Source organism: Planococcus citri, chromosome 3, assembly GCF_950023065.1.
Source record: "Planococcus citri chromosome 3, ihPlaCitr1.1, whole genome shotgun sequence".
Taxonomy (NCBI): domain Eukaryota; kingdom Metazoa; phylum Arthropoda; class Insecta; order Hemiptera; family Pseudococcidae; genus Planococcus; species Planococcus citri.
In genome coordinates, this window is record NC_088679.1 from 41574286 (window position 1) to 41585881 (window position 11596).

The 11596-nt window shown below is 34.4% G+C and overlaps 2 protein-coding genes across 2 annotated transcripts in view; both read left to right on the top strand.

The window, feature by feature from the left end:
- The window catches only part of twin (CCR4-NOT transcription complex subunit 6-like twin), a 113484-nt gene that overhangs the window by 99288 nt on the left and 2600 nt on the right, over window positions 1-11596 (top strand). Inside the window, exons 7-11 of the mRNA XM_065354323.1 lie at window positions 1061-1215; window positions 9001-9152; window positions 10802-11032; window positions 11120-11297; window positions 11389-11528. Coding sequence (XP_065210395.1) covers window positions 1061-1215; window positions 9001-9152; window positions 10802-11032; window positions 11120-11297; window positions 11389-11528 — 856 coding nt within the window. The remainder of the gene's footprint in view (window positions 1-1060; window positions 1216-9000; window positions 9153-10801; window positions 11033-11119; window positions 11298-11388; window positions 11529-11596) is intronic.
- On the top strand, window positions 9767-10779 carry LOC135838632 (protein YIPF5-like). Its single transcript, XM_065354340.1, has one exon. The coding sequence runs from the start codon at window positions 9972-9974 to the stop codon at window positions 10698-10700; it is 729 nt and encodes a 242-aa protein (XP_065210412.1). The 5' UTR covers window positions 9767-9971; the 3' UTR covers window positions 10701-10779.

The window sequence follows — 11596 nt, forward strand, 5'->3', positions numbered from 1 at the left end:
TAAATTTTGACTGGTGATGTATTTTTTCAAAAGTAGTAATTTTTGTATGCTCTTTTATTTGAGTTTTGTTAAGTATTTTTTTATTAAAGGATATTGAATTATTCAATTCGTTCATTGAGTTCATTTTTTACATTTTTTTAATCTCTAGTTCACTTCAGGTTTTCTATTTTCAACGTTTAAAAAAATGTTAGATACGATTTCACGAAATTTTTTTTGATTCGATGTTACAATTTTTTGTTCAAGTTTTTTTAAGGTTGCTTCATATTTTTGCAAAATTTAAACATATAATTTTCATTTTTTTTTGACTGTTTTAAAAATATTTTTTTCAATTTTCTAAAATTGTAATTGATTTTTGTCTGTTTTTTTTTCAAATTATGAAAAATTCTGCTATCTGGTGATTTTTTAACCGAGTGTGAAAAATATAATTATTTGGCATTTATTTTTACTTCTTAAATTTTTGTTTTTTGTTTTCAGTAAATTTCAACCTAAAAATCACCTTCTCCCCCCGTCCAAAAAAAAATTTGTAAAAACATGATTTCTGTAAAAATGTTCTTCGTTTTTTTCAAAGGCAGTTTCGTTTCAGTTTTTTTATGCTTAACGGAATAAATGTATGTGAGAATGGAATTTGTTTTTTAAATTTAAATTTTTTTGTACTTTACAAATTCTTATTTTTTTGTAAGGCATATTTTTTTAGTGATTTCTTCCTAAAAATTTAATGAAAATCGAAGCAATTTTTTGTTTGCTATTTTTTCAATTTTGTTGTTAGAGATGCCAATCTCCCCTTCCCATTGTTAACGTATTATTGTACCTGCTTTTTAATCTTGCAGCAAAGTGTTTCATTTTTTCAGTAATACTTGGACTGTATTATTTGTACAATTTCTTTGAAAAATAATTTCAAAAATATTTTTTGGTATTTTCAGCTTTTTTGTTGCCTTTTTTCAATACTGGTTAAGTATTTTTTCGTTCGTGTTCATTTCCCCATCAAAACTTCCAAGTTTTTTTTTGAAAAAATTGTTACGAAAATAATTTTTTTACACTCAGCTTTGTATTTGGTTTGCAGGAAGTCGAAACGGATCAATTTTACAAATTTTTCTTGCCAGAATTAAAAAGAGACGGCTACGATGGAATATTTTCTCCCAAGTCTAGGGCGAAGACGATGACTGAAAACGACAGAAAATACGTTGATGGCTGCGCGATCTTCTACCGTACCGCCAAGTAAGTTAGCAATTCGCATATTCTGCTCCTTGTTGGTTAACGAGTATGCAAATTTATTAACATCTTTATTATGGTAGCCGAGCCGTTAAAGCGTAAACTGTGAAGCTCGCTCGCCTTTCGAAACGGCGAATAGGTACGACGAATTTGTACGTTTTCGTGACGTGGACAGATTAATTAAGTCGTGAAAAAACGTCAGTCATGCGATATAGTAGTATATGTTTTGCATAAAAGGAGTATTAAAAATAATAGCTTCTTAGATGGACTGGACTGGTTCTTTCAATATGGACATTATTCTTGTATTATAGAAACTGAGCTAGCCTCGCTCGTGTTTTCTTTAAAATTATCCCCCAAAAAGAGAAAAACCTTGTACCTTGAATACGTGTTATTTTCGTGAACTTGTGTAAGGTACGTACGTAGACGTACATATTCGACCTTCCGATGAATAAAATGGGTTCTGTTTGAAGTTTAGGTTGTGTTGTAGGAGGTGTCTGGTGTCGATCAATCGACAATCGATCGTATAAGATCTGTTAAACGCGCTGTATGTACATTGATGAAAACAATAATCGCACGTTGTTGTTGTAGGTATTTCGGCCATCGTACGAGTACAATATGTTATAAGATGACGTTTGACGTACACGTAGTCGTATATTTTGAATCATTATCTCGTTTATACATGTATCATCGCAAACGATAACCGTTCAAATGATTTATTAATGCAGGTTAATTAAATCGATTCGATAAATACAGTTTTCGTTTAGCGGTTTCATTTGTATGTATGTTGTCGCGTTCATGTGTTCATTCCTTCGAAGATTATGATACGCCGAGAATGAAGAGGGAGAAAATACGACGAATTTGTTCGATTGAATTACATACGTATAGAAGCACACATTGGATACTGTATTCAATTTTTTGGATCGACCAAGATTCGAGTGTTCGCTATTCACCGAAGGCTGTATTTTTTTTTGCGGAACACGTATTATGTATGTGTGTAGGAGTGAACGGAAACATAAACATACCTTAGATTTGCATTATTTTAAATTCACGTATCGTTATTACGAGGATTGAAGCTCATCCACGTGTTGGTTTTCGTTTTCGTGTACGTGGTGGAATGACGCTGAAAAAAAAATACGGTAAATGTTGGATTTTTTTCTATGTACACCTTAGGGTAAATACGAAAAAAGTTTTCAAGTACATATACGTATTGGAATATTATGACTGCTGCTGTTGCCATGCCCGATGTCGGTGACCGCAAAAAATATGAGTATTCTAATTTGCAAAATATTTACGATCGATAGATTGCAAATATTGATTACTTGCGGTTCGTTGGTACAACAAAATGCGGTAATAGCCCAAGATTTACATTGGTGAATTGAACGCTGGTATAGCCCTAAGTCGAAATCGAAATTTATTCGTGTTTTGAACGTACCGTTTAAAGTGACCAAAGAAGCTGATTTTGCTATCCGTATTTGATATCGTTTGCCTTTTTTTGAATGCGAAAATGTACAGTTTGTGTTGTACGGGCGGGATCTCTTGGATTATGAAGGGGAAAGGAGGGGCTTTCCAATATTCTTGCATAGCTTCAGTTTTTTGTTCCAATTCCCAACTTTGAAACCTCAAAATGTAATTGGGTAAAGTTAGAATTGATCTATTTGATCAGTTTTGAAGAGGATTGAAATTCAAAAATAGTTTTCGAGAACTTTGAAGGCTCAATTTTTATACGTATGTGGTTAAAATCTGGGAACTACCATTTGAAAATTGAAAAAAAATTGCATTTAATAAATCTGAATATGCTTTGTTTACTTCGAAGGAATTCGCTCCACCCACCCCTCATTTTAGTTAAATTTCAAAAAAAAATTGAAAATCGTGTTACATTTATTCTTTGTTATGTTTTCGATGGTACTGATTTCGAATTTCTGGTTACTTTTTCAATACGAGCCCCCTAAACCCCCACAAGAAGTCCCCTATCTAAAAAAAATCTAAAATTTGTGTGACCTATCGTTTGTAGGGTTTTCAGAGGCGCTTCTTTCGAATTTTTACTTACTTTTCTGATACTGTATAAAAATGACAATCTTCAAAGTATTTTGCCAATTTTTTCGCTCTTGCGCATCATTTTTTAAGAAAATATTCTTCATCTCTGCGTATCGTATGAATGTTTTTATTTTTGCGAAATACTTATTTTTATTTTTTCACTAAAGAATAGCTATCGTACACGAGTAGATGTAGCTGTGTGCGAAGTCGTTTAAATGGTTTTATGATTGCCATTGTGTATGTTAGAAATGAACGAAATTGAAAGTGTGAAGTGTGGTACGTTTATACGGTTCGTGATATTGACGTCCAACTCGTCGTTGTGTTTTTATTGCGAAGACTGGCGGTGGCATGGTAGTATTTGCACGATCTTCGTTTAACGCCATTCGCCGTTGTAATCTTTCAACAAACCTTTATTTAGCTATACCTACCTACAGTACATACGTATTTTTAATGTGTGAAATTAATTCTCACCTTTTTATAAATCAATAATATGCTGTGTGATGGTCAATGACGCATGGAGAATTTGTTGAAAATCTTCTTTGATGTAAGGATTTGGCTGTAATTATTACCTGCTTGTGTAGGAAGCCTATAAAAAACCACAGTTTTATAAATGGTCAAATTTAAAGCATTTTTTGATCGATTAGTGGAATTGTAATGGTATTTTTTTGCTGAGTTGATGTACGTAGAATCAGTGTAATTACCTGATTGATTCATCATCATTCAGCTAAAATTTTCATATTCTGTTTCTCTCTCCATTCCTCCTCTCTCCTTCCATCTTTACTATCACGATTTTGTCTTGACCTGCAACAACTCGGTACATCATTTTTTGCTGTTTTTTTTTTTCTTTTTACGCAGGTAGGAAAAAAGGAGAAAGGAAGACATGCAAAAATGTGTCAATTTTCAGAATTTTTTTTTCAGTTTGCGTTTTTTCTAAAGTTGTTACTCGGGTGAGAAAATCACACCATGAAATTTTCAGGCTCCTTGGTAAAAAATAAGTGGCGTGGCGCCTGTGAACGTTCCATATTGGACAAAAATTTTGAAGTTAATAATTTTCTAGTTCAAATACAAAGTTTATTCCCTGCGAGAGTGAACTCAACGCATACTCACTATCCCCATCCCACCTTTGACTATGTGGACTATGGTAAAGTGTCTCTTATTTATACCTACCTACCTACTCGTGAAAAAAATGCAAACGATTTTTATTTTGCTCCTACGTCTTCAAGTTTTCAGTTTTTATGAAAAAATGTCTAAAAATGTTGGTAAAAGAAAGTCATATTGGGAAGCCACCTCTTCGCTCTCATCAGAGATGTCCTATTTCAATAATTTGACCTCCCCCTCCTCCCTACTAGATGAAAAAGGAAGTACCCCCACCCCCCATTAAGATAGGTGAAATACCCTCAACATCGGATTTCGATATAACTCACACGGTATTTTTAGCACCATGAAAAAATTATTTTGGGCCCATAGCCCCCCACTCTACCCCCTCAACCAGGAGGGCCAAAAAACGTTCTTTTTTCAGGGGGAAAATTCTGCATCAGCGCGTGTTTGTGATAAATTTTTTCTGAAGAAAAATTTAAATCTACATATCGCACCTTGGGAGTAATAAGGTTACATTTCAAAAAAGTGAAATTTTACAGGAGAGTGATTTTCTTTTTTTAAAAAAAACATGATTCATTATTTTCATCAACTTATAATTAATTGTGAGGAATGAATAGCACCTCATTTAAAAGATCTGGTATTGTACTTTCATTTAGCATAAGAACATTTTTAAAAATAAAATCTTACAGAGGAAATATTTCGATGTTTGGAAAACATTTTGAGTTATAACCTTTCATTAAAATTGATCTGGAGGCGAAAGAAATTCATGTAACATACAAAGTTGTAGAGAATTAAGTTTTTTTCTAGAGTGCTTAGTTTTTGAGTTTTTCTCAAAAAACTAAAATTTCATTATATGTGCAAATTCATTTTTCTGAAAAGTGATCAATTAATGTTTTTCATTTGGTACAAACCAATAAAAAATACACTCCTTGTGACTATTTCTATCTGACAAACATTCAAAACAATCAAAACTGTTTTTTAACACTTTGTATGTACGAAATTTACTCAAAAAAGGCGGCGTTTTTTGAGATGTACCCTTATAACTCCAAACAACTTGCAATGTTGTTGGGATTTTGAGTTAGGCCATTTGCGTTTTTACTAGATCTAGATAATGTACCCAACTCGGTGTGTTATTTTTGAATGCAAAAATGTCAAAATCGATTTTTTTTTTTTAGATGTAACCTTATTACTCCCGAGGTGCGATATCTCCGGAACGAAAAAACATACCAAAACGATTTTTTCGTCAAATGTGTATCTTCAGGTGTATCTGTCTATAGAAATCATCGGCCGGCTATTTGGAGTGGTGGGTCAAGCTTAAAAGCTAAAAAAAACGCTAAACACTACGTGTTTTCCTAAACTATGGACAAATACGAGTACGTAGCATGTGTTGTTCTCTAGTTAGCCGAGAAAAGATACATATTATAAGTAAGTATCGGAATCTGCTGGAATTGAAGTCGCTGCGAGCTGAACCTTCGTATCATAATACCGTTCACGTTTGAATACGTATTTCTCTTTCAACGCCGTGATTTTTCGACATATGCAACTCTTCCATCATTTTTGTGTCGAACATTCCTGGAAGAGATTTTTTGAGAGATGCGCAATGCATACTTAATATTCAAAAGGCAAATGCTGACGTGAGAAGATTTGACTTCATCTAGATCTACCTACGTAATTTGGCATTAAAAAATCAATCAAAGTAGGTATCGAAATTTTACGCGGAATATGATGCTTTTAAATGTTCAATCGTTGCGATGGAACTGGATCATCATAGCACGACAATTGACGACTTGACCCTGGCGGTGTTGATGTTTTTTCAAGACGATTTCACAAAAAAACGAGTATTATACTATACGTTGGTATGCTGCAGCGATGTTTGTATGATGTACATTGGTTGTCAGCCCATATTTACATACATACTTATGAGACGATAACGAACACGTATTCAAATTCAGAAACTCGTTGAAACGATAAATATACGCGCACGTTTCATCTCGGCTGATGTCAGATGAATCATTACTAACAACATTGTAAATAGCTGGTTGACTCGTCGCATTGATCAAAAGTTATGGTTAGTGGGAAAAGTTGACACTCTGTAGGCAATACGACGATGTCTGGCTCGTATCGTGGAATACCAACGAAGAGACGAAATCGAAATTCTAATTAATTCGTATATATGGCATTATTTGACGATGATTATACCACGAATCGAATGATATTTGTGCGTGCAAAATGCCGATGATTCGACCGGCGCGGTGGGCACTCCTTGTATTCGGTTTTCGTAGACGACCCTAGGTTGGCAATTTAGCTGGTTGGTATGTCTATGTACGAGTATACGAGGTACCTATAATCGCGATGTGAAAACGAAAACGTTTCGAGTTACAAGTGTATAGGTATACGCTTGTTTTCTTCTTATACCAAATTGATATTCCGTATGCAGAACCGAAGCCTCTCCCAATGTTCACGTTTGAATCGCGAATAGCGAATTAAAAAGGACCGCCACGCGAGACCCTTCAGCAATCGTGACCATATATTGTACCGGTGATGATATATTCGCGCAGATCGCTGAACCAACGAAAACATCTTACGAGATGATGGCGAAACTTACGCAGTATGTAAATGTACGTACATAGACGTACGTGTCGTGTACTTGTATCTTATTCCTTTACTGTAGTGCTGGAGTGAAGAGATACCTCCACCTATATGGTACACTTTGCCATGTTATCATTATCCACTTATCGTGGTGGTCGCTGCGAGGCATTATCATCTGTAGGTCTAAAGATGTATATTCGGATGAATTGCCGAGTCTTTTCGATGTTTACGTCGTATTGTGTTACCGAAATGTTTTCTTATTGTTCTGGCAAGAAAGTTCTCTTTACGTATTCATCTTTTTTGATCGCTTACGTCATTGAGCAGTATACGTAAGCATACTGCGGAGAACTGGCTTTTTTTTTGATTGGACTGCGATCCGCGAACGAGTGTTCGAAGAAGTACGCTGCATCTATCTTGTCACGAAGTTTAGCCTATCTTATCCGAATTCGATCTAAATAACCACTGCCGCGCGCCATCCAAATTTAGATGATATTTTTAGCTATATTATAAATGTGTACTCGACAGTTGACATGATTCATAAGTAATTGCGCTAGATCGTTGATGAATAATGGTGTTGCTTTGGATGTGTATTATCTGGACTGACTATCTGTAGGTAAACTACGATTGTATGAATTTAGTGTAGGAATAATATGATGCCTACTTCAAGGTTAAGGTGATACACGTGCAAAATGACAGTTAACCTCTCTCAGAGCTTGTGTGTACGCTCAGGGACTATATGCGAAATAAAAAGTGTGGGTACGTGTGAATGACTCTTAAATGAGTGTCTTATTATAAATTGAAATCAGAGCTGTAGCGCGATGGCTATTTTAGTTGGGGTAAGGGAATGAAATTCCGGTGGTCAGGGCATGAAAATAATTCAAAGGGAGTGGAGTGGGTGTTTTGGTCCTTTGAATAGCCAAAATCTACCGTCGGATAAATAATGAAATGTTGATAATTGTACATTTTTTTGACTTTTGGGAGGAAAGTTGTAAATGACATGAGTCCCTGTTTTCGTTCTCAAAAGCTCTGAATCTGATTGAAGTTTGGTGTAAATGTGTAAATCAATTCTATTAGATTGGCAGATATCAAATTGAAATTGAAAATTGAAAAAAAACTTCATAATTCACTGTACTCGTGCGTTCCTACTTCCTAGACATTAATAAACACTGGAACGGATTACGATTCTAATTCAATTTTTAAACTCTATACTCCGATAGGTGTTCTTTATTTTTTTTTTTTTAAGAGATGCATCTAAATTAGTAGAATAAAAGTGCAAAAAATTCCTAAATTCGAACCAATTGATAAGGAACCAAATTACTACTCATATTTACCTATCAAAAGAACGTGAAGTCTTCTATGGACATTTTTTGCAATACCTAGTCGGTTTATGTTTTTTTTCTTTTGATTTTGATGCTATTGTACGACTCTTTTGTGTAAAATGACGAGGATATAACGTAGCTGTAGCAGATATTATCGTGATTGTTTTTTAAGTGCGGGAGTATTGTTGTATTGCATATTGTGCTGTAGAGTCGGTGACCAAATGACGCGAATTAGAAAGAAAGCGAAAGTTTTCGGTTTCTATTTATGAAACACAGTGAAAGTTGTTCGAAAATTCATAAATGTGTTCGTAGGTACCTAAATTCATCCGAAAATATTTTTAAAAAATTAGGAATGTGGGTATCTATGTATATGTAATATTTTCACACTTGAGTATGCTTAATAGTGAGCATAGCGTACCTATGTAAACCCGTTCTTTGGAAACGCCTAATTGCTAGGATTTCAAGTAATATTAATGTTGCCCGGATTGGATATTGCAGATTAAATAAATACGCGAAACGTGAAACGTTCTGCATGTGATTTATATTTATGTACATGTGTAAAAAAAAAAAAGGAATGCATTTTGCGAGAAAAGCCAAATGATGAATCATTGCAATAACGGCTTAAAATGTATTACATACCTATATTACTTAGACTTTTACTTTTTATATTCGTGTATTATTGTTGGATTGCAGATTTCTCCGAACTGTTCCAGTAGAAATATTAATGAGAGTTTTTTTCGTTTGTTTTCAGATTTTCTTTGGTGAAAGAGCATCTCATTGAGTTTACTCAGTTGGCTATGGCGAATTCAGAAGGATCTGACGATATGTTGAATCGTGTGATGCCCAAAGACAATATAGGTTTAGCTGCGCTACTTAAAACTAAAGAAGCTGCTTGGGATAACGGTAAGTCGATACGTACAAGCATTGATAAAATAAACGAAGAGTAAATTCACGTATGAAATACTTGGTGTAATGACACACGAAACTTTTAAAAAATTATAAACGTAGGTATTCGTGAAATAGGCTACAAAAATGAGCATGAGCATGAATGACTCTGTGTCGGTATTATTTTTGTTAAATCAAATCGAGTACAGCTCATTACAGATTATAGAAATTTATTATGACTGAAGTTCGAGTCTTTGAAAATTGAGAGTATAAAGCCCTAATGCATACTGATGTTTCGATACTGAAGCTCAGAAGCTCCAATCTACTCCAACTCCCCAAGTTCCCACTCAACTTCTCACCTGCTGAGAACCTGAAGAAAAGGAAAATCTTAAATGACACGTTGACACCTTGACACGTTTGAAATTTTCCAACATTTTAAAACTAATCATTGATCATTGATATTATTAAATATTTAATTAATTGAATAATTTTTTTAATTTTAAAAATAAAAATTATTAAATTTTAATTAAAAATAAAAATTGAATTTTTTTGTCAAAGCATTGGTGTGATTACGGCGTCTTCGTATGACATGATTTCCCTCAAAATTCGTCACTTCCAAGCCAATAAACATTTGAATAACAAAAATCGAGATTTGTGATTTTCAAAAAACTCCAACAAAACATCTTGCAAAACATTCAAAATTCAGTCTTTTTGGAGTGAAAAGTGCAATTTTGTGGCGGTATTTTCATCAGTTCTGACAGTTATATCAACGTTTCACATAATCTACTGTTGATTCCGCGAATATTTCATCTCTCATTCGTATCTGTGATAATAACTATGGCGTTCTACGAAACTGATTATCAACAAAACGCGAATAATCCTTCTCATTTTATACCCGCCGAAGACTACGAAAACAATCCAAATAATCAATACCTAAATCCTAGTTATTACGGCCATCAAACCAATCAACCTCTGTACCCAGCTACGCCCGAATACGCTTTCATGGATGATAACAATGTGTACAAAAAAGCAGACTTCAACGACGAAGAATTCGAGCCCCCGTTACTGGAAGAGTTAGAAATAGATTTATTCGTAATAAGAAAACGATTAATCGCTATTTTGGATCCATTCCATTCCGGAGTAGTTATGGGATCTTATGATCTGGCCGGACCTTGTTTCATTTGCGTTCTGTTCGCATTCTGTTCTTTCATTTCCGGAGCTAATATCAATTTCAACCATGTATATTCTTTGTCAGCTTTCAGTTGTTTATTTATGTACTTGTTGTTGACTCTGATGATATCGAGCGAAGAAATCAAATTAAGTTCGGTTACTTCGATACTCGGATACAGCCTATTACCTTTGGTGTTGTTATCGAGTGTAGGATTATTCATTAATTTATATTCGTTGGTAGGAATTATTTTGAGTACTGTAGCTGTGTTATGGTGTGCTTTCGCAGCCACCAAAATGTTCACTAGTATGGGAAATACGGTCGATAAGAAAATGCTGATAGCTTATCCTTGCGTTCTGTGTTACGGTGTATTTACTCTTTGTTTAATTTTCAAGTAGAAATAGAATAGATATTTTAATTTTTTGCTCGTATATATTCATTTTTTATACCGAATTAAAGTCAATTTTTTTTCATCAACATTGTTATTTATTTATCGAAGGTTTACCAAGCGATATAAATCAAGTTCATCAGCCGATATTAGTTTGCACGGCCCATATACATTGGGATCCAGAGTATTGTGACGTTAAGCTGATTCAGATAATGATGTTGTCTCACGAGCTGAGAAGTATACTAGAAGAAGCTAGTCAAAATTTCCGACCCGGACATAAACCCGATATTTCTTCCGTACAGTTGCTACTGTGTGGCGATTTCAACTCTTTACCGGATTCTGGTTGGTGTACTTATTTTAGTATTACTCGACGTTCGAAGAATGATCCGTATGTAATACCACGATGGGTTTTCGATGTTTATTGTTTAGGTGTGATCGAATTCTTATCGACTGGTCGTGTGAACGCTGATCATCAGGATTTTAAAGATCTTCCGTATAAATCAGTATTACAAAAGATATCCGGATGTGAGAAACCTAACGAATTCACACATTCCTTTAAATTATCATCGGCCTATGGCGAAGACATCATGCCTTACACGAATTACACGTAAGTAGCATCGAAATATCGAAAAGAGAGATGCGATACCTACTTGAATTTTTATTTATTATAACTTTTGGTTTTCTGTTATCTGTCGCAGGTTTCATTTCAAAGGTATTATCGATTATATCTTCTATTCGAAGCAGAACATGACACCGTTAGGATTACTCGGACCTTTATCTCAAGAATGGTTCAAAAATAATAAAATTATCGGATGTCCCCATCCTCATATACCTTCAGGTAAAGATTCCATCCACTAGAAATGGTGATTACCACTTTCAGACCAAATGTTTAAAGTTATTATCCTT